The 24,047-nt window shown below is 48.7% G+C and overlaps 1 protein-coding gene across 1 annotated transcript; it reads left to right on the top strand.

The window, feature by feature from the left end:
• The first annotated feature begins 9,413 nt into the window (after positions 1-9,413).
• On the top strand, positions 9,414-10,352 carry LOC138381306 (olfactory receptor 6B2-like). Its single transcript, XM_069465468.1, has one exon. It carries the CDS (start codon positions 9,414-9,416, stop codon positions 10,350-10,352), a length of 939 nt encoding a protein of 312 aa, XP_069321569.1.
• Positions 10,353-24,047: the final 13,695 nt, after the last annotated feature.

The raw sequence follows: 24,047 nt of genomic DNA on the forward strand, positions 1-24,047 counted from the left end.
GGCCTGACCTTCCCCAAGAACACATTCCGGGGGACCCGAGTTCGGTGTGGATAAAACTTGGGGTTCTCGTCCCGCACTGTCCACTGTGGCTGTTCACTCCACGAGACGGGGTCGGGAAAGCTTTCAAAAAAATGTCTAGGCCGGGCGCGGTGGCTCACGCCTGTAACCCTAGCACTCTGGGAGGCCGAGGCGGGTGGATCACTCGAGGTCAGGAGTTCGAGACCAGCCTGAGCAAGAGTGAGACCCCGTCTCTACTAAAAATAGAAACAAATTATATGGACAGCAAAAAATCTATATAGAAAAAATTAGCCGGGCATGGTGGCGCATGCCTGTAGTCCCAGCTACTCGGGAGGCTGAGGCAGGAGGATCCCTTGAGCCCAGGAGTTTGAGGTTGCTGTGAGCTAAGCTGACGCCACGGCACTCTAGTCTGGGCAACAGAGCAAGACTCTGTCTCAAAAAAAAAAAAAAAAAAAAAAAAGAGATGTCTAGTTCTCTCTCCTTCAAGATAACAAGGGGGAAAAGGATGAAATTTTTTTGGGAAATGTACCTTGCCTAAGTATGTACATCTTGTAATCGTCTCACTTCCCTGAGAGTGTCCTGCTCTCCCGAGCCGGGTATGACTTTGCTGCCGCTGCTGCTCCCCTGCAGGACAGCCTCTGCCCGGGGCCTCCCGGGTCTGTTTTCCCACTGCGGGCACCAGTGGGCTCCCAGTGCCAGTCGGACACCCCCTCTCAGTCCCTGTTCCCCGACCTCCTTAGCTACGCGGCCCCAGGGGCCCCTCTGTGCTGGGTTGGACCTCGTGTCCCGAGTGTCTCCCGCCTCTCCTCATCCTCCCAAGTCTGGAGAGGGGGCTTCTCCGCCCGGGCCCGGCCGTTCCCCTGGGGGTCTCCAGGCTTTCCTCGGCCACCCTTCCTGGTCTCCCGGCTGTCAGCGGTGATGTATTGCTGTGTCCTCCTTGCTCTCGGGGACTCTGTCGGGGAAGCTCGCCGGGACTCCTTCGGAACACGCTGACACACGTTGGGCTTCTCCGCGGCTCCTGGCCTGGCCTTCGCCTCGTGCCCCGCCGACCCCAGCAGCTGCCCTGGGCTCCCGCCTGGCTCAGTCCCTCCCTCCTGATCCCCACACGCTGTCCAGAGTCACACTGAGGCTCTGGCCAGGCCACTGCCCATCCGAGGGGAAAAGCCAGTGTCCTCGTTGCGCCCAGAGGCTCCTCCCGCTGCCTGTTGGGGAGTCTCCTCCGGCTCCAGCCGCGCCTGCACCTGAGCTCCCCACCGCGGGTGCGGCCCCCGCTCTCCCCTGCGCCTGGCCGGGTCCCCAGCAGCAGGTGGCCGGCACTGGGCCCCTTCGCGACTCTGCCCGGGCGTCTCCTGCCGGCACGCGCCCCACCCGCACCCGGATCGCGCCTGTCCTGGCCGACGTTTCCGTTCCACGGTCCCCTTTCGCATTCCAGACAGTTTACTCACGTGCTATGGGAATTATTTATTTTCTGACCTCTTCCCTGCTTTCGCTAGAAGTTGTATCTCACAAAGGCAAAGTCTGGGACGGCCTTTTCCCTCCCGACTTATCCCAGTTGCCTGGAAGGAGGACCTGCCGGCAGAGGGAGGCGCTGGTGAGCCCTGCACGGGCATTGAATGGGGGCCCGCCCGTCTCCACATCGGACCCAGCTGCCCCGCACGCTCTCTCCTGCGCTCTCCGCGGCCCCCACGGCCCGGCCCGCACACCCAGCACACCCGAAGCTCCTTCCTCCCTTCCCCAAACGCACCACCCTCCCTCTGCACCCCAGCCGATGGCGGCTGAGGCCCGGAGACCCCTGAGATTCTCCACGTCTGCGAGCATCTCTCAGTGGCGTTGGGAGCTCCAGTGAGCCTGTCGGGGGCAGTGAGTTCTGAGCGGGTCCTGAGGGTGCTGGGTTCGGGGGCTGGTGGCAGGACAGCGAGATGTTCTCACGGGGGATTCCGGGAGGGAGTGGGGTGGGAGAGGGGCTGGCTGCGGGCTGGGGGGTTCATGGGATGGGTGTGGCCAGGAGGGGCATCTGCAGCTGTTCCCTGCCAGGCGGGTGGTGGATCAGGCTGGCCGGGAGAGACGGGATGAACCCAGGGTGGGAATCTGGAGAGGGGGTCCCCGGGCACCGAGAGACCAGAGCTGGCTCCGGGGACACTGCAGATGTGGGCGGGTGGGACCTGGCATCTGCTCAGGTGTGGGGTGCGGAGGACGGAAGAGTCTGGGCTGAAGCTCAGTTCCCGCCAGAGCATCAGGGCAGGTGGCGGCACGACGTCCCAGACGGGCAGCACGGAAGGGCGGGGACTGCGTGGCTGGGGCAGTCTCTGGTCGTTGTCTGGACACAGGAGCTGGGTCTGCAGGGAGCCGGGGAGGGCTGAGGGTCACCAGACGGAGATGACAGTTGGAACCCGGGAGTGGATGCGTTGCTCTGAGTGTGGGCGGTGTGGACAGGGGCAAGGCCGCAGCACCCCATGTGGGAGAAAAGGGGAGCAGAGCAAGAACTGGAGCGTGTGCGCAGAAATTAGCAAAAGGCTGGTCACTGCGTCCATGGGGCAGCCAGGCCCGCGGTGCTCAGGGACTGAAGTGTGCTCAGTGTGGCAGTAGGGCGGGAGGGGCGGCTGCAGGTGAGAGTTAAATATGAGAGGGGAGGGGGCTTGTCGGAGGCATCCGTGGGAATGGGCACCCCAAGGAGACAAGGGACATGGGCCCCGGGTGGGGCAGAGGCTCATGGCCGAGTCCCCACCCACAGCCACACTCGGGTAGCACATGGGCTGGCAGGCGCCACCGGCCGAGAGGGGCAGCTGGGAGCCGTGAGTCTGCACAGGCCACGGGGACGCGCGGGCGCAGGAATGAGACCAGGGGCCTCAGATCTTCCAGCTTCTCGAAAGCAGGCAGATACCTGTGCTTCCGCGGGAAATGTCCTCACTTTCCACAGTGACGCCAGTGGCAGCTGTGGAGGACTGTCCTTCTCGAACGTGCAGGATCAAAGAGGCGGCATGACACAGGCGTGCTGGGATGGGCTCGAGCAGTGCTCAGAGCTCACTGGAATTCTCACTCTGCCCACGATAAAAATACGTCCCCTATTTGCTTCTGAGATGTCACTAATAATCTTCAGTTGAGTTATTTAGAAATTGGTGCTGAACGAACGTCCACGAGCACCTGCCCGTACTGAGTCTCACCGCAGGCTGAGCCTGAGCTCTGCGGCTTCGTGTCCGTGGAAAGGCAGCGTGGGAGGGGCAGAGGGACACCCGAGGGACCCACAGGTGTCGGACCCTTGGTCCTGAAACGTATTTCCTGATGTCACATAGGAAGAGCCCAGTTGTGCCCGTTCCCGTCTTGCAGGAAGGATCCGCTCCTGGCATGGGCGGGAGACTCATCCAGGGGAAGCATCTGGGCCTGTCGGTTTTCTCTGAAGCAACTTTAACAATTGTCATATTTACGCCATCATGAGGCTGAAACTTCTGCTTCACTGCAGTTGGTTTTCTCAGGAACGAGCCCTTTCCTTTAATGTGGACATTTACTCTTGTGTGATCGCTTTTAACAATCGTGTGTGCTCAGTCTGTAAAATGAAGCCACAAGGGGACCACTGAGCAGGACACGTGTCAGAGGCTCAGCAAGGATGGCCAGGCGGTGCCTGTCATTTGCTGTCTGTCTGCAGTTTGTCCCCTGCGTTGCATTTCCCCATCTTCCTGCTAGCTACAGGTCGGTCTATTTGTCCTCCGCTCGGGGCTCACTTAGAACAAGGCTGTGCAGCTATTAAACAATCCTATTACTTTCCCTAACTAATGAAAAATGATTTTCGTTTTCTTTTTCTTTTCCTTTCTTCTGCTTTCCTTGGGTTTGCTTTATAATTTTTCCCACTTTTTGAGTTTAATACATATTTTTTCGTCTTTCTGATTGAAAAGTAAAAGCATTTGGTGCCATAAAATGGCCAGTGAGACCAGTTCTGCCACGTCACATACACATAGTGTCGATGTTGTGACTTTCTGTGTAATCTGTGATTGCAGCTCTTATTTCTTCGTTGACTTGGGAGGCAGTAGGCTGCTTTCTGCCTTTTTCACGTGGTCAGGAATGTTGTGTTTACTCTGATGCTGCTAATTTCAATTTTTTATGCCACTGCTTTTAAGAAAATGGGTTGTCTATGATTTTTACTTTGAAGATATATGGGACTTTTTTTGATGCTATTACAGATCATTTCTCCAAATTTTCTAAACAAAGGTATTTAATTTTTCAGGGTACTGAGTTTAATAGACCCCAAGTCAACATTATATTATAGTACTCTAATACTCTACATTTTTATCTACTTTTACCTGTGAGATGTGTCAAACAGTCAGAGGCATGAATTAAAGTCTGCTACCATTACTTGTTTCTGACTATTTCTTCTGATACCAAAGTCAGGTTTTTGCTGAACCTGACTTTGAAGTTGAAGTTATATTATTTCCTGAAAGGTTTATAAATAAAACAGACGATTTGGGGTCTTAAATTTTTCTTGATCAATATGAATTCTGAAATCATGCTTTATTTTTGTTTATTTAATATATCTGAACCTAAGCCTGTAGTTTCAACTGACTTGAAGTTTTTAGTCCTGCATCTTACAGATATTATATAATAGATTATTTTTTCGGAAGGTGGAGTCTTTTCCTTTTGCCAGGTGAGTTTATACTAATTACATATATTTACATGTATTGTCACAACTGATATCCTTACTCCAGCCATTGCTGTGTTTAGTTTTATGTGCTTTCTTGTTGGCTCCTTAACTTCTACTTTTTTGTTGTTGTTTCAAGACTTATGGGATCTACATCCTTTTAAATTTTATGATTTACCATTAAAAATTTCAAGGACTCATATTGCTCTAATTATAAACTTCAAGAAAAAAATAGCTTTTTGATTTTGTCTTTTGAAATGAGGCAAAATACACTTTTCCTTATGACAATCTTGCTTCTCGCAGGTTTTTCCTCATATATTTAAACCATATTTCTCTCTTTTTTCTCAAATAATTATCATCTTCTATTGTACATCTTCTCAATTCACAAGGATTGACATTTGCATTTTGTTTTGTAACTATGTGGGAAACACTAGGATGAAACGCTGTGTTTGAATGCAGGTGTTTTCCCTCACTGCCAGTTTTTTTATGGTGTAATAGTTTTGGTTAAGGACTGTGATTGTATCTCAGGTTAATAGCTACGACTTTTGAGTTTCGTATTTAGAAGGGGTTTGTAAGTCCTGTATTCGGAACAGGCACCTGTGAAGACTGCCCGTTACCCTCACACAGGGACAACTGCAAGTCTGAACATAGCATCCTAGTTTCGTGCCCTTCATCCCTCTATAGAGGCTTCTCTGGTGTTTTCTGGACTCTGATTTTTATTTCAAAATATCAGCGGGTACAAGTGTTCTTGTTACATGGAGGAATCGTACGATGCTGAAGTCAGAGCTCTCAGTGTGCCTGCTGTGTGTCGTATCTGATGGGTAAGTGTTTATCCCTCCCCTCCCACCCTCCCCCTTCTTAGTTTCCAACGTCCTTTACAACACTTTGTGACCCTGGGTACCCACCGTTTAGCTCCCACTTGTCAGTGAGAACGCGTGGTGTCTGTTTTTCCATTCCTGAGATACTTCGCTTAGGAGAATGTCCTCCAGTTCCATCCATGTTGCTGCAAAAGACATTATTTCGTTCCTTTTTACAGCTGAGTAGTACTCCATGGTGTATACACACCACATTTGCTTTATCCACTCATCAATCAATGGGCACTTAAATTTCCACATCTTTGCAATTGTGAATTGTGCTGAAATAACATTCAGGTACAGGTTTCTTTTTGATATAATGACTTATTTTCCTGTGGGTAGATACCCAGTATTGGGATTGCTGGCTTGAATGGTGGGTCTACTTTTAGTTCTTTGAAGAATCTCCATGCTGTTTTCCATAGAGGTTGTATTAATTTACAGTCCCACCAACAATGTATAAGCATTTCTTCATAGCACGTCTACACCAGCAGCTGTTTTTTTTTTTTTTTTTTTTTTAATGGCCATTCTGATAGGGGTAAGGTGATATGTCATTGTGGTTTTAATTTGCATTTCCCTGATGGTGAAGGACATTTTGTCATATGTCTTGGCCATTTGCATATCTTCTTTTGAAAAATTTCTATTCATGTCTTTTGCCAATTTTTTTTTATTGCTGATTTATTTGAGTTCTTTGTAGATTCTGGATATAAGCACTTTGTAGGATATGTGGTTTGCAAATATTTTCTCCCATTCTATAGGTTGTCTATTTATCTATCAATTATTTCCTTTGCTATGCGGAGATTTTTAATTTAATTAAGTCCCATTTATTTATTTTTCCTGAATCTGCCTTTGGGGTCTTAGTTGTAAATTCTTTGGCTAGGCTGATGTCTAGAAGAGTTTTTCCTATGTTTTCATCTGGAATTTTTATGGTTTAAGGCCTTACATTTAAGTCTTGAATCCATCCCAAATTAATTCTACTATACGGCAAGAGATAGGAATTCTGTTTCAGTCTTCTGCATGTGGCTGTCTAGTTTTCCTAGCACCATTTATTAAATAAGGAGTGCTTTCCCCAGTGTATGTTTTATCTGCTTTATCAAAGATCAGTTGGTCATAGATATATAGTTTTATTTCTGGGTTCTCTATTCTGTTCCATTGGACTACATTTCTACTTTTATACAGTACCATGCTGTTTTGGTTACTATAGCCTTGTACTGTAATTTTAAAGCAGGTAATGGGATGCGTCCAGATTTGTTCTTTTTGGTTAAGATTGCTTTTGCTGTTAGGGCTCTTCTTTGGTTCCACATGATGCTTAGGATTATTTTTTCTAGATCTGTGAAATATGACATTGATATTTTGATGGGAATTGTGTTGAATCTATAAATCACTTTGGGAAGTACGGACATTGGACATTTTAAGAATGTTGATACTATTGATCCATAATCATGGGATGGTTTTCCATTTGTTTCTGTCATCTACAATTTCTTTCATCAGTGTTTTGAAGTTCTCTTTGCAGAGATCTTTTACCTTCTTGATTAAATTTATTCCTAGGTATTTTATTTTCTGTGCAGCTATTGTAAATGGTATTGAGTCCTTTATTTGACTCTCAGATTGACTGTTATTAGTATATAGAAATGCTACTGATTTGTGTGCATTGGATTTATAACCTGAGACTTTGCTGAATTTATTCATTAATTTTAGGAGTCTTTTGGTGGAGTCCTCAGGGTTTTCTCAATATAAGATCACATTGTTGGCAAACAGGGATAGGTTGACCTTCTCTTTCCCAGTTTGGGTGTCCTTTATTTGTATCTCTTGGTTGATTGATCTGGTTAGGACTTCCAGTACTTTGTTGAATAGAAGTGGTGACAGTGGGCATCCTTGTCTTTTTCCAGTTCTTATAGAGAATGCTTTCCTCATTCAGTATGATGTTGGCTGTGGGTTTGTCATATATGGCTTTTATAATTTAGAGATATGTTCCTTCTATGCCTAGTTTGTTGAGGATTTTCTTCACAAAACTTGCTGGATTTTATCAAATGCTTTTTTCTGCATATATTGAGATGATCATATGGTCTTTGTTTTTGCTTTTGTTTATGTGGTGAATCACATTTATTGATTTGCATATGTTGAACCATCCTTGCATCCCTGGGATCATAGTATATTATCCTTTTGACGTGCTGTTGAATTTGGTTTGCTAGTATTTTGTTGAGGGATTTTGCATCTATATTCATGAGGGATATTGGTCTGTAGTTTTCCTTTTTGTTGTGTCCTTTCCTGCTATGGTATAATGGTGATATTGGCTTTGTAGAATGAGTTAGGGAGGGTTGCCTCCTTCTCAATGTTATTGAACTGTAGAATGGGTGACAGTTCTTCTTTGTAGAGCTGGTAGAATTCAGCTATGATTTTTTTCTGGGCTAGGGCTTTATTTTGTTGGGATATTTTTTATTAATGTTTCAATCTTGCTACTTATTATTGATCTGTTCAGGATTTCTATTTCTTCCTGATTCAGGCTTAGGACGTTGTGTATTTCCAAGAATTTATCCATTTCCTTTAGGTTTTCTAGTTCATCTTTGTGGAGGTTTTCATAGTAGTCATGGATGATATTTTGTATTTCTGTGGTATCAGTTGTAATGTCTCATTTTTCATTTCTGATTGACCTTATTTGAGTCCTTTCTCTTCTATTTCTGGTTAATCTGGCTAGTGGTCTACTGATTTTGTTTATCTTTTCAAAGAACCAACTTTTTGTTTCATTGATACTTTGTATATATATATACATGTTTCTATTTTATTTAGGTCTACTCTGAGTTTTATTATTCCTTTCCTTCTGCTAGATTTGGGTTTGGTTCCTTGAGGTGTGACATTAGGTTGTTAATTTGTGATCTTTCTGTCTTTTTCATGTAAGTAATTTAAGGCTATGAATTTTCCCTTAGCACTGCTTTGACTCTATCCCATGGATTTTTGGAAGTTTGTGTTGCCTTTGTCGTTCAATTTGAAAATTGTTTTATTTATGCTTTGATTTCATCAATAACACAAAGATCATTCATCAGTAGATTGCTTAATGTCCGCATACTTGGGTAGTTTTGAGAGTTCCTCTTGGAATTAATTTCTCATTTATTCCACTGTGTTCTGAGAACATATATGGTATGATTTCATGCTGAGACTTGTTTTATGGCCTAACATATGATCTATCTTGGAAAATGTCCCATGTGCTGATAAGAAGAATGTATATTTTGCAGTTTGGGAATAGAATGTTCTATAAATGTTATGTTCATTTGTTCTAGAGTTCCATGTAAGTCCAGTGATTCTTTTTTGATCATCTGCCTCAATAATCTGTCTAGTTCTGTCATTGGAGCGTTGAAATCCCCAGGTATTATGATGTTGCTGTTTCTTTCTTTCCTTAGATCTAGTAGAATTTGCTGGTGTCACCTTCTCTTGTAAAATCAACTCCAAAACCATGCGAAATGTCAAATATCTACTAGTTTAGAAAGAACATGTCAGACACCAAAAATAAACCCAGAAGATGAGGGAGGGGGACATTCATGACTTATCGCCTGGAGGAGAATGATCTGCAAAGAGGTGGGGACTTGCCTTATTGTTAATAGAGTCCTTGGAAAATTCCAGATTGTAAAAAAGATGACACAGTTTCAAGATTACTGTGGAATATTTGTGGTGGCCAAGTGTGGGCAGGGTATTCCAAAGACTCGATCATAGAGTCTCTGAGACCTAGAACCTACATATCTGGTGCCAAATACAATGCGGAGTGCTCTTTGCTCTCCACTGCTGCTCACGGGAACCAGGTATCCCATCTCTGGGCACAACTCACCCCGACGTTCAGCTCCACTTTCTCTCCTTCCCAGCTGCCCTGCAGCCCTTTGTTCTTGCTCTTTGATGTCTTGCAGGCCTGTGGCTCCCAATCACAGAGGATGAGGGGAGAGAATGTCACCGAGGTCACCACGTTCGTGCTGGTGGGCTTCCCCACAGTGCCTGGGCTGCAGTATGTGCTCTTCCTCCTCTTCCTGCTCACCTACCTCTTTGTCCTGGTGGAGAACCTGGCCATCATCCTCACCGTCTGGGGCAGCGCCTCCCTCCACAGGCCCATGTACTACTTTCTGGGCATCATGTCATCCTTGGAGATCTGGTATGTGTGTGACATCATGCCCAAGATGCTGGACGGCTTCCTCCTGCAGCGGAAACGCATCTCTTTCGTCGGGTGCATGACGCAGCTCTACTTCTTCAGCTCGCTGGTGTGCACGGAGTGTGTGCTCCTGGCCTCCATGGCCTACGACCGCTACGTGGCCATCTGCCACCCCCTGCGCTACCACGTCATCATGACCACGGGGCTGTGTGTCCAGCTGGTGGTCTTCTCCTTTGTGAGCGGCTTCACCATCTCTGTGATCAAGGTCTACTTTATCTCCAGCGCCACATTCTGTGGCTCCAATGTCCTGAACCACTTCTTCTGTGACATTTCCCCCATCCTCAAGCTGGCCTGCACGGACTTCTCCACGGCAGAGCTGGTGGATTTCATCCTGGCCTTCATCATCCTGGTGTTCCCTCTCCTGGCCACCGTGCTGTCCTACGGGCACATCACCCTGGCTGTGCTGCGCATCCCCTCGGCCACCGGCCGGTGGAGAGCCTTCTCCACCTGCGCCTCTCACCTCACTGTGGTCACCATCTTCTATACAGCCTTGCTTTTCATGTATGTCCGGCCCCAGGCCATTGATACAAGGAGCTCCAACAAGCTCATCTCTGTTTTGTACACTGTCCTCACCCCCATCCTGAACCCCCTGATCTACTGTCTGAGGAACAAGGAATTTAAGGATGCCTTGAGAAAGGCCTTGGGCTGGGTTCAAGCTCCACCATAGAGGGCAGACCTTCTGCCCTTCCAGAACGTCATCTCAGAATATACAACCTCTGCGGTAAGGCCATTTGATTTGTTTTAATGGAAACTCTTAGCATGGTTGTTATGCTGCATTTAATTTAAAAATTACTTCCATTTCTAACTTCTCCTTCAGAGAAAAAAATGGGATTGAAGTTAATATCACAGACATTTTGTTGGTGTTGTAATACCATTATTTTCTTTGTTTTATGTATGAGCAAAGCAGGACTTGGTAAAATTTAATAAATTTTCCTCACCTTTAAAATTACCATATACATTTCAGCAAACAGCAAAACATGACAGGTCATCTGAGATTTTAAAGTCCCCAATAGGCCGGGCGCGGTGGCTCACGCCTGTAATCCTAGCACTCTGGGAGGCCGAGGTGGGCGGATCGTTCGAGCTCAGGAGTTCGAGACCAGCCTGAGCAAGAGCGAGACCCCATCTCTACTAAAAATAGAAAGAAATTATATAGACAGCTAAATATATATATAGAAAAAATTAGCCGGGCATGGTGGCGCATGTCTGTAGTCCCAGCTACACGGGAGGCTGAGGCAGTAGGATTGCTTGAGCCCAGGAGTTTGAGGTTGCTGTGAGCTAGGCTGACGCCATGGCACTCACTCTAGCCTGGGCAACAGAGTAAGACTCTGTCTCAAAAAAAAAAAAAAAAAAAAAAAAAAAAAATAAAGTCCCCAATAAATTGCAGTGTGTTAATGTACTGAAATGTTGCACTCTGTGGCAAAATGAGCTCCAAGTGTCCCCAAAGAAAAGTGTGTCTGGGAATCGTAAGGGACCACAGATACTTGTTTTAAATACACAGAGGCATTCAGTGCATTTCCCTGACAGTCCTGGGTGGACAGCACCTCTGCTTTTTCCTACATCAACTCCTACCCCCGTCCAGTCAGCTACTATGAAAATAAAAAGTGCTTTGCTAGTGTGTGAGTTCATCCTGGGTGGACACATGCAGATACCCAGGCAGGCGGGGAACCACCTCTATCCTGGTCGCTGCTGTACCCTTTCAGCCCAGCACAGTGCCTGGTGCCCATGGGCACCTGGGAGACAGGTATGGGATGCGTGGGCAGTGAGGAGATCGACAGAGCAAGGAGAGAGAGAGCAGACCCAGAGGGGGCTGCAGGGGGGACTCCAGGAGGGCAAGGAAGATGGGATGATATTCCTTAGAACAGGAATAGGAGTTATTCAAGTTAAAAGGTGGAGAAGAGGAAAGGCATTCCAGGCAATCCTAGACTAGCAAGGCATCAGAGGCAGGAAGTAGCACAGAGCTGTGACAATCTCAAAGTCGCAAGCATGGCTGCGGCCTGATGTTCAGCAAGGGGTCACCCTTGAGGGGAAGCTGGAGTACAGCACCCCAGAGCTTCCAGGGGTAGCAGGTCAGAGCCGGAACCCTGACTGCCCACAGGTGTGGCAGGCCAGAGTAAGACCCCCTGAGTGCTCACGGGTGTAGCAGGCCACAGTCGGAACCCTGACTGCCCACAGGTAAGGCAGCCCAGGGTGAGAACCTTGAGTGCGCACAGGTGTGGCAGGTTAGAGTAAGGCCCTCTGAGTGCTCACAGGTGTGGCAGGCCAGACTCAGAACCCTGAGTGCTCTCAAGTGTCAAAGACCACAGTCACAACCCTTATTGTTCACAGGTGTGGCCGGCCAGACTCAGAACACTGAATGTTGACAAGTGTAACAGGCCAGAGTCACAACCCTTATTTCTCACAGGTGTGGCAGGCCAGGTTCAGAATCCTAAGTGTTGACAGGTGTGTAGGGCCATAGTCAGACGCCTGATTGCTGACAAGTGTGGCAGGTCAGAGTAAAAACCCTGAGTGCTCACACGTACTATAGGCCAGTCTCAGAACCCTGAGAGATAACAGGTGTGGCAGGCCAGACTGGGAACCCCAAGTGTCCACAGGTGTGGCAGGTATAGGTAGTCTCCGTGATCCCACAGGTGTGACAGGCCAGACTGGGCACCCTGAATGCTCACAGTTTGGCTGGTCTAACTGAGCACCCTGAGATCCCACAGGTGTTGCAGGCCGGATTCAGAACCATGAGTGCTCACAGGTGTGGCAAGTATAGGAGAGCCCAGAGAGGGCACAGGTGTGGCAGGCAGAGTGGAACCCTCAGACCTCGCAGGTCCGAGGCAGGCAGAGCAGAACCCTGAGAGCCCACAAGTGTGGCAGGCAGAGCAGAAGCCTGAGTGCCGACAGGTGTAGGGGGCAGAGCAGAACCCCAAGAGCCCACAGGTGCGGCAGGCCAGAGTTGGGACCCCGAGTGCTCACAGACGTGGCAGTCAGGGCTGAACCCCGAGAGCTCCTCAGTGTGGCTGGCAGAGCAGAACGCTGTGAGCTCACAGGCGTTACAGGCAGCAAGGACTTCACGCAGCCATTAATGCTGGTGGTCGGAGGGATGTTCAGATTCTGGCTTTAGACATTCCACTTGGCAGGTGTGTGTGACACAGACCAGGGGACCCAGTGGGAGGCAGGGAGACCATGCAGGAGCCTCGGGTTGTCCAGATGAGGTCTGAGCACCACCCGGACTGAGCAGAGAGCACAGGTGGGACGGAGTGGCCAGGGCCCGTTAGAGGACAGCCTGCGTGTTCAAATCGGCATTCAGGGTTAAGGAATTGCGGAGTGCTTCCAGACCCATGTTTGGTGGGCCAAATGGTCGACAGTTAAGGTTCACGATGCCTTTGCTGCAGCAGGGCTTCTTCACCCATGGCTTTTTCCTGGTGGGCTGCCCGCACCAGGGCAACGTCATCCCAACTGTCCCTCTCATTGTCACTCTCTCCCAGGGCCACTGTCAACACCTAAGTCTTCTTGTTTCAAACATATACCTTTTAATAAGCACTCACTAAATCCAACTTTATCTACTATGGGGTCCATCCAAGTCTCTGTACAGCTTCAAGCCAGAGACAACTGGAAAAAACTTTCTTCAGTTCATATTATAAACTTCACCCAACTCTGGAATTGGCCTTGTGAGTGTGGTTTTGATTAAGTATAGAAGCTGCTTTGTGGTCAAGAATCACAAAACCCTCAGATCACACAGGATTCTGAAACCCACTCCTCCTCCGGACCAGCCAGCCTCGTGCCCCATGGCCAGGCCCCCAGGTCTGCTCCAACCCTCTGGGAGGAGGTCCGCTCTGGACCCCCTAGGGACTTGGTCATATTGGAGCAGCTCTTTGGGCAGAAATGATGCCCTTCCTCATGGTGAATGTCCATCACCTTGCAGCTTTGGCCTCTACTTCATGTCCAACTCTGGGGAACTAATGAATGTCTAAAATCTCCCTTTATCTGAGGCAAGGAAAAGTTGTTTTCCCCCATCTGTACTAATTCCAACTGAATTTTTGTACCCACATGCAGAGCCTTTGTGTACCCTGTGCACCCTGTTGATACTCATTAATCCTGCCTCTCTGCCAACCTCTAGGATGCTCTTCTATCCCCATGTTGTTGCCCAGGAGCACACTGACTGTCTACTCCCAGCTTGTGTCCTTTCCAGAGTTGACTGCCCTTCTGTGCCCCACCAGGCAACACAGAGCCTTTCTGCTGCCCACATAGGGACTTCCCTCCCAAGCCTCCTGGGTGTCATGGCCTGGATCTGCCTCTCTCATGTGCAGTTGCTCTTCTGGGTCCCCACTCACCATGTGAACTGCCGGTCAGACCCCATGGCCCTGTGTTATTGAGAGGAAGAGCAGGAGACCAGGTAAGACCATCCTGTGATGTTTCTTCAGTCCAGGGACCTGGCACAGGCTTGGAGCAATGCTACTGCTGCCAGGGCCATCCTAGGGCTCCTGAGAGCTCATCTTCCCCCGACCCCAGGAAATGACTGATTCTCCTATGAAACTCTTCCATGTCCTCTGTCCCCACTTCCTTGGTTACAACTAAATGAGTCATTCATTCATTCATTTATTCATTCATCCAAGCACCTACCAGGTGCCAGACACTAGTCTAGGCACTTTAGGTAAATGGTAACCAAAATAGACATAAATCCCAGCCCTGGTTTTGTAATTCTTGACTACAATAGAATGCAGTTTACATTCTATTACATGGGAGAGAAATACACAAAATAAATAACTGAAATATTCATAGTGGCATTCAGGGATATGAGCTAACAAAATAAAAATACAACAGCTGTAGTCAGCCAAAAAATGGCCCAAATAATCAAACTCTCAAAGGTCAAGGACAAAGAGAGGATCCTAAAAGTAGTAAGAGAAAAGAAGCAAATAATGTATAAAGGAGGTCCAGTTGTCCTGGCAACAGACTACTTAATGGAAACCATACAGACCAGGAGGGAATGGGACAACATTTTCACAGTGCTGAAAGAAAGAAACTGCTATGCAAGAATACTGTATCCAGCAAAGCTATCCCTCAAATATGAAGAGGAAATAACATCTTTCCTAGACAACCAAAAGCTGAGTGAATTCACCACCACCAAACATGTCTTACAAGAACTGCTAAATGGAATTCTTTAATCTCAAAAAGAAACACAACACTAATGCACAAAAAGAAAACATTTGAATGTATAAAACCCACTGATAAAATTAAGTATACAGACAAATCCAGAAGATTCTAATACTGTAATTGTGGTGTGCAATCCACTCATAACACTATATAAAGTCCAAAAGACAAATCTATCAAAAACAATAATGTCTACAGAAACCTCTTAAGAGATAGGCAATATAAAAATATGTAAATTGAGACAACATAAAGTCAAAATTGAGGGGAGATGGAGTTAAAGTGTAGACTTTTTTTTCATTTTTTTGTTATGTTTTTCTATTGTTTTCTTTCGGATCTAAGATAACCTGTCATTCATTAAAATCACTTGCCATATCTATAAGATATTTTTTGTAAGCCTCATGGTAACTACAATGCAAAAACCTATAATAGATTCACTAAAAATAAAAAGCAACAAATTAAAACATACTACCAGAGAAAAATCACTTAATAGCAAAGGAAGACGGTAAGAAAGGAAGAAAGAAGAAAAGCAGTTATAAAACAACCAGAAAACAAGCAACAAAATGGTAGTAGTAAGTAGTAGTAAGTCCTTAATTATCAATAATAACATGGAATGTAATCAGACTCAATTCTCCAATTACAAGGCATAAGGTAGCTGAATGGATAAAGAGGCAAGACTCAACTATATGCTGCCTACAAGAAACCCATTTCACCTATAAAGACACACATAGACTGAAAGTGAAAGAGTGGAAAAAGATATTCCATACAACTGGAAACCAATGAAGAGCAGGAGTAGCTATACTTAGATCAGATAAAATAGATTATAAATAAAAGACTGTAGAGAGGAAAAAAATTCACTAATAATGATAAAGTGATCAATTTAGTAAGAGGATATAACTATAAATATCTGTGCCCCCAAACACCACAGTTCCCAATATATAAGGCAAACATTAATAGATCTAATGAGAGAAATAGACCACAATACAATAATAACAGAAGACTTCAACACCCACCTCTCAGTAATGGACAGATCATTCAGTTGGAAAATCAACAAAGAAACATTTAAACTACACATAAGACCAAATAAGCCTAATGGATATTTACATAACATTTCACCCAACTAGTACAGAATACACATTCTTTTAATCAGACATGGAAGATACTCCGGAACAGACCATATCTTAGGCCATAAAAAAAGTCTCAACAAATTCAAAAAAGTAGAAATCATATCAAGTATCTTTTCTGACCATAACAGAATAAAATTAGAAATCAATAATAAGAGGAACTTCTGAGAATACATGAACACATGGAAATTAAACAACATGCTCCTGAACAACTGATAGATCTGTGAAGAAGTTCAGAAGGAAATTAAAAAATTCCTTGAAACAAGTGAAAATGGAAATACATCATACCAAAGTCTATGGGATAGGACAAAAGTAGTGCTAAAAGATAAGTTTATAGCAATAAACACCTATATCAAAAAAGTAGAAAGACTTCAAATAAACAACCTAATAATGCACCTCAAGGAACTAGAAAAGCAAGAACAAACCAAACCCAAAACTAGTAGAAGAAAAGAAATAATAAAGATCAGAGCAGAAATAAATAAAATTGAGACTAAAAAACAATACAGAAGATCAACAAAATGAAAATTTGGTTTTTTGAAAAGATAAACAAAATCAACAAACCTTTATCTAGAGTAAGAAAAAAGAGAAAAGACCCAAATTAATAAAATCAGAAATGAAAAAAGGAGACATAACAACTGAGAATGCAGAAATGCAAAGAATCATTAGAGACTATTACAAACAACCATGGGCCAACAAATTGGAAAACCTAGAAGAAATGCATAAATTCCTGGACACATACAACCTACGAAGATTGAACCATGAAGACATAGAAAACCTCAATAAACCAATTGTGAGTAATGAGATTGAAGCCATAATAAAAAGTTCCCATCAAAGCAAAGCCCAGGACCTGATGGCTTCACTACTGAATTCTACCAAATACTTACAGAACTAATACCAATTCTGCTCAAGTCTTCAAAAAATGAAAGAGAAGGGAACACTACCAAACTCATTCTGTAAGGCCAGCATCATCTTAAATGCCAAAACCAGGCAATGAGAAAACAAACAAACAAACAAAAAACTACAGGCCAATATCCCTGATGAATAGATTCAAAAGTTCTCAACAAAATACTAGCAAACAAAATTCAATGGCACATTAAAAAGATCATTCACCATGATTAAGTGGGAATCATCCCAAGGATGCAAGGATGGTTCAACAAACACAAAGCAATAAATGTGATACACCACATTTACAGAGCCAAAAATAAAAACCATATGATCATTTCAACAAATGCTGAAAAAGCATTCATTAAAATTTATCACCTTTTTATGTAAAAACCCTCAACAAAGTAGGTGTAGAAGGAACATACCTCAAAATAATAAAGGCCATATATGACAAACCCACAGCTAAATGGGGAATAATTGAAAAACCTTTCCGCTAAGATCTGGAACAAGACAAGGATGCTCACTTTCACCACATTTATTCAACATAATACTGGAAGTCCTGGCCAGAGCAATTAGGCAAGAGAAAGAAATAAAGAGCATCCAAATTAGAATGGAAGAAGTTAGTCTTGTTTGCAGGTGACATGATCTTATACTTAGAAAAACCCAAGGACTCCACAAGAAACCAGTTAGAAGTGATAAGCAAATTCAGTAAAGTAGCAGGATACAAAATCAACATACAAAAATCAGTAACATTTTATATACACCAACAGGAAATGACCTAAAAAAATCAAGAACGCAATCCCATTTACAATGGGATTAAATCTAAGACCTGAAACTATAGAACTACCAGAAGCAAACATTTGGGAATTGCTCCAGGATATTGGTCTGGGCAAGGATTTTTTTGTGTGTAAAACCTCAAGAGCTCAGGGAACCAAAGCACAAATAGACAAATGAGATTACATCAAGCTAAAAAGCTTCTGCACAGCAAAGGAAACAATCAACAAAGTGAAGAGACAACCCACAGAATGGGAGACAATATTTGCACCCTATCCATCTGATAAAGGATTAATGACCAGACTATACTAGAAGCTGAAACAAATAATCCAATTAAAAATGAGCAAAAGATATCAACAGATATTTCTCAAAAGAAGACATACCAACGGCCAACAGGTATATGAAAAAATGCTCAACATCACGAGTCATCACAGAAATGCAAATCAAAACTACACTGGGATATCATCTCACCCCAGGTAAATTGGCTTTCATCAGAAAGGCAGGGAATAACAGATGCTGGCAAAGATGTGGGGAAAGGGGAACCCTCATGCACTGTTGGTGGGAATGTAAATTAGTACAGTTACTATGGAGAACAGTGTGTAGGTTCCTCAAAAAACTAAACATAGAACTACCACATGATCCAGCAATTCCACTACTGTGGATATGTCCAGAAGAAAGAAAATCAATATACGGAAGAGATTCCTGCATGCCCATGTTTATCACAGCACTACCCCCAGTAGCCAAAATACGGAATCCACCCAAGTGCCCAGCAATGGACGAATGGATAAAGAAAATGTGGCACGTATGCACCATGAATATCATTCAGCCATAAAAGAGAACGGAATCATTATCATTTGCAACAATATGGATGGCACTGGAGGTCGCCATGTTAAGGGAAATAGGCCAAGCACAGAAATACAAATATGTGGGAGCTAAAACAGTGGATCTCATGAAGGGAGAGAGTAGATGGGTGGTCAGCAGAGGAAGGGTGGGGGTTGGGGGAGGCCAGAGCGGGCTGCTTTGTGGCCAAGAGTTGCTTCCCTGGTGCGCAGCTGCCAGGGCCCGGGCCCAGGGCGCAGCTCCCAGGTGGGTGTGCAGGAGACGGCCACAGGGCGGGACGCAGGACCCAAATGGACTCTGCTGGCCCCTGGGCTGGCAGGGCCACCAGCCCCAGAGGCCCGCAGCTAATTGGTAGCACGGGCAGCTCTGCCAGCGGGGCAGGTAATTGGACCCCGGGGTCCCTGTGCTCCAGCAGGAAAAGCTGCTCCTCCAGGTGCCCTGGTGGCCACTCCTCAAGAGCATGTTCGAGGCTCATCTAGCGACTGTGGCCAGCCCGGGAGCCACTGGACGCCAGGAGAAGCTGCTCCTCGCTCCTGGGGCAGCTGCAGCCATTGGATCATGGTGAGGCGTCCAGACCCCCAGGTAGGACCCTGGACTTTCCATGGTGACGATGGGCTCATTTTGCTGAGACTTTAGGGTGCGTTGTACACCTTGCGTGGAGGTAGGGCTGTGTGTAGATAAATGTGATCAACACCCCCCACTACACGTGCCCCTCACACTCAGTTTAGGGCAGGCACTACCCTGTACAGTCGGATCCCAGCACCCAGCACGATGGCTCTGGGTGCTCCATAAATGGCCCTCATATCTTTGAGTACAGTACTGTGCTGAGTACACATCTATGGGTACTGTGCTGAGTATGCATCTATGGGTACTGTGTGAGTATGCGTCTATGGGTACTGTGTGAGTATGCGTCTATAGGTACTGTGTGAGTATGCGTCTATGGGTACTGTACTGAGTACACATCTATGGGTACTGTGTCAGTATGCATCTAGGGGTACCATGTATGCATCTATGGGTACTGTGCTGAGTATGTATCTATGGGTACTGTGTGAGTACACACCTGTGCGTGCCGTGTGAGCTCGCACCTGTGCCGTGTGAGTGCAGACTTACGGGGACTGAGCTGCACCCTGGTGTCTGACATCGCACCCAGCCTGGTCAGCAGTGCCAGGTGGGCTGAGCAGAGCAGAGGACAGCTGCTCCCTCGTCATGGCGAAGGTCCAGTTCTGGGCGGTTCTGCCGGGTGCCCGGGCAGGGTGGGAGCAAACGGCTGCAGGCTGGTGGCGGGTGCAGAGCTGCGGGAGAAGCCACTGAGCCCCCTCTCCAGCCCCCAGACACATCCACCCTGAGGGAAGGAAATCTTCATTTCCTCGGGTTTTGTTAAAGTACCTGATTTGAATGTGTGGACGGGGCAGACACTCTGTTTAGCACCGTGGAGAACTGTTTGCAATGAGACAGCCCTGGCTCCCTGTCGAATCCCCCTGGCACAGAAACCAGGGAGGTGCCACCAAGTTTAAAAAACCAGCCGTTCCCAAGGCAGCGTGGGACCCAGGAACAGAGGAAGGACGTTAGAGGAAAAACAGACGAAAGCCAGCACAACTGGAGTTTAGTTCGTAGAAGCGTTCTAAGGTCACCAAGGTGTTCCTGAGGGAGGCTGGATGGCCGGGCTGCAAGGACTCTCTCTCTTTTCAACTTTTCTGTAAGTCTGAAATTATTCCAAAATAAAAAGTTTATTTAAAAGAAAGTACAGCCATCGTCTAAAGTTCAGGTGACAGAGAGCGTGCTGTAAGGGGCCCTCAATGAATAAATAAACGCGATTTTTACTGAAGTGGCCAACTCATTAATGATCACTCCCCACTATCCACATAACCAGCACAGATCTGTAGGGGCCTCTGCTGTCCTGGGGGAAAAACACGAGACCCAGAGACCCTCAGCCAAAGCCAGTCCACAGGCGGGGGCCGCTGGCCTTCCTAGGACTCCTGGGCACTCCAGGGGTCCCTTCTTGTGGACGTTAAAGCCCCTGTGGCCACTCAGCTGGGGAGAGGACACAGCCACCCCGGCGGTGTCGAGAGAGGCACCACTCAGGATGGGACCCGAGACCCCTCTGACGGCAGGAGCTGTCGCTGCGTTTGCTTTAACGCGGGTGGGGGGTTTTAGCCGAGATCCTGGGGTGCACAGCAAGCGCTCTCGAAGCTGGTCCCCAACTCTGGATGGCAGGCTGGCATTTGAAGACAGGGAAGGGCTGTCACCAGTGGATCCTTACACAGTGCTCACCCTTAGCAGGGGGTGTACAGACATGCCTCGGGGGCAAACCTGTCGCTGGGCAATTCCTTTCTAGAAGATTCTTTCTCCCCAGAACTCTTCCATCAACTGCAGACTTGTATAGCCGGCCGCCCTATGTCACCCTGAGGCTGTCCAGCAAGCGCCCGCCACACGCCCCCCAGCGAGGGACTCCTGGCACCCACGGGCCTCTCCTGCTCTCGTCCTTCCAGGGTCCCGGGCCAGGACCCGGTGGGCTCTTTGCTCTTCACCCCCCGCTCCCCGTGCCAGCGTCCTGGGGCTGCTGCAGATCTCAGGGCGGGGCTTCTGACAAAAGCAATTGGCTCTGTCACAGTTCTGGAGGCCACAAGGTGAAAATCCAGATGCCGGCAGGGCCACGTTCACTCCTAACCTCTGGGGAGGGTCCTTCCCGCCTCCTCCGGCTTCTGGGGGCTCTCGGGGTCCTTGGCTTGTGGCCACATCGCTCCACTCTCTGCCCTGGTCTTCTCGTGGTCTGTTCCCCTGTGTCTCTAGGTGACCTTTTCTGTCTCTAATAAGGACACTGGCCATCGGATTTGGGGACCCACCAGCAAGAAGGATGCAGGAAACTCGCGAACTCTGAGTCAGTCTCAGGAAAGTCGCTCTGCACGCCAGAGACCCTGGCAGGGAGGGGCTCCGCCCAGACTGAGCCACCGGGAAGGGAAGGCAGAAATTCCGGGGTCTGGGGCGTCCCTGTCAGTGCCTTCCTGGGCGACTCCGTTCTCAGAGGTCTCGACTGCTCACGTCTGCGGGCGCCCAGGTGTTCGCGGATTGTCCCGTCCAAGTCAAAATGCTGCCGCTGGAACTGCTCCAAGTGCCCACAGGAGCGTCTGCTAGAATGAGCTTCCCTGAGTTCCCCGCTGCTGCTGCTGCACCCTTCCTCCGGGCCCCTCCACGGGCCAGCACGGGCGTGTCACTGGGACGCCTCGTCTCGGTCACAGCCCACGTGGCTTGAGTGCCCACCGTGCCAAGGCCCCACTTGAAGCGCTAGTGTCCATTTCACCCTCAGCCTGGCGGCCAGGCGTGTGCTGCGGGTTGTGTGTCTGGGACAGAGACACGTAGACCCCGGGAGCTTGAGTGACTGGCCCGGGTCATTCTAGGGACGGCAGGAGACTGGCAGGTCTGGGTGCCCAGGTGGTGGCCAGAACCGGCCTGAGGACGCTTCGCCGGGTTGGTGAGGTGTGTGGCTGGAGCCTGGGAGGTGGTGAGGTGTGTGGCTGGAGCCTGGGAGTGCACCGGGCGGTGGGCGGGGGGGCCACAGGGCCAGAGGCCAGAGGCCGGGGTGGGGAAGAAGCCATCTGCTCACAGCCCAGGGCAAGTCCCCGTGGCCCTGCCGTGAGGGTGGCTCCGTGAGAAGCCCCTGGTGGCCTCAATCCTGTACTCAGGCCAGTGTGGCTCTGGGTAGTTTGTGGGAAATGGACACATCTCTGTCCCAGCTCAGCCCTCCCCTGCTGGCTGCCAGACCCACCTCCGGTACAGTGGCCTTAGCATGGGTGGGTGCCCCCTTCCAGCTGTGAGCTGGCCGAAGTCGCCATCCGCCTGCCCAAACCACCCAGTGAAAACAGCCACCCGGTGCCTCTCTCTGTCCCCTCCTGTGGGCCTGGCTCTGAGAGCCTGCAGTCCCGTCCCCAGGGCCCCTCTAATCTCAGGGCCCCTCTGCTCTCCTGGCTGTCCAGCCCAGTCGAGTTCTGTCCCAGTTGGCTGGTAGCCACGACTGTACCGCGGCGCCGGCCCTGACTGGCGGGCACCTCCCAGCGCTACCCTGGGCGCTCTGTGTCCACACCATGCAGGATCTCGAGGCCCCATCATCCCGGACTGGGACACGCCCTGGACTTGAGCTGTGGGTCTCGCCCTGCCCAGAGCACCCTGCCTGTCTCCGTGGGTGCTGCCTGGACCCCGACCCCGGCCCCCGGGGTGCGCCCGGCTGCAGGAGCTCCCGGGAGATGTCACTCCAGCAAGGTGATGCCGAGACGTCGTTTCCTTCGTGTTTCTCTCTTTGTTTTATCTGGGTTCCCTTTGGCAGCGTGTTCTCGCGGAAACTCTCTCCAGCCAGGGCATTCAGGTGGTCCCTGCCACATCTTTGGGCTCGTTTTTGCATTTTCCAGACCAGGACTCCTGTCTGCTCCGCGGCCCAGCCCACCTACCAACAGGGTGAGGGTCTCACTTCAGAGATCTCCCCGCTCCGCCCTGCAGCCCGTCCTGACCTGCCCTCACTCCCGTGAAGCCCCGTGATGCGCTCGGCCGCCCGTGCCTGTCTCCTCCCACCGCTGTGCCCGTCACTCCGCGGCTCCCAAGACCTGCCGTCCCGGCTCTCGGGCTCGCTCTCCCGCTGTGGCTCTGTTCCAGTAGTGTCCCGGGCCTTCCGGGCCTCAGTTTCCCCATGCTCCAGCTGACTTTGCAGCCACCCCTGTGGTCTTCTTTAGCTGGAAAGGCAGCGATGTCTCTGTGTGAGTGTGCACGTGTGTTTGCCCATGTGTGTGATGGTGGGTGAGCTGTGTGTATGTCTGCGTGTGTGCATGAGTGTTTGGTGTGTGCATGTGTGTGTGAGTGCACACATGTATGTGCATGAGTGTGTGGGGTGTATATGTCTGCACATGTAAGGATATGTCAGGGTGTGTATGCGTGTGTGCACGTGCGTGTGTGCTTGGACATGTGTGTAAGGGTGTGTGAGCATGTGCATGAGTGTGCGTGTGACCGTGTCTGTGCGCATGTTGGCTTGGGCCGGGTGGGAGCAGCGGCCACACAGAGGTGCAAGCCCTCCCTCACTGGCAGAGCAGCGCGGCCCCAGGTCCCCCCCGGGAGGAGGCGCCCATGGCCTGGCTGACACCCGTGCGCCTTCCCCATAGAGACCTGTCCAGGCTGTGGCACGCCCTGGCCCTGCAGAGGTCAAATGCCAGCCTTGCCATCTCTGACTTCCAAGGGAAAAATTAAATTAAATAGTGTTGTCATGATTCGCGTGCCTGAGGTGGTGGTGGGAGCAGACGCTGGGGTGGCTGGGGACCCAGGCTTGTGTAAAATCCGGCCCCACACCCACAGCAGAGCAGAGAGACCCGTGCTGGGCGAGCTACTCCCATGGGCCCTGCGGACAGCCTCCCTCACTGCGCCTGAGCGGCTGTGTCCTCTCTTCCTCCCTCCCGCCTGACGCAAGCAGCACTTTCCACTTAATGCCTGGAGAGGAAACAGTCACTGTTCTCCCCTGCTGTCCCCATCTCTGGGCACAACTCACCCCGAGGTCCAGCTCCACTTTCTCTCCTGCCCAGCTGCTCTTTGCTCTTGCTCTTTGATGTCTTGCAGGCCCCGGCTCCCCAGCACAGAGG

Source organism: Eulemur rufifrons, chromosome 1 (genome assembly GCF_041146395.1).
Source record: "Eulemur rufifrons isolate Redbay chromosome 1, OSU_ERuf_1, whole genome shotgun sequence".
In the NCBI taxonomy this organism is placed as follows: Eukaryota; Metazoa; Chordata; class Mammalia; order Primates; family Lemuridae; genus Eulemur; species Eulemur rufifrons.

Excerpts from the sequence above, each read along its gene's own strand:
- LOC138381306 (XM_069465468.1), top strand. The coding sequence starts at position 9,414 with ATGAGGGGAGAGAATGTCACCGAGGTCACCACGTTCGTGCTGGTGGGC.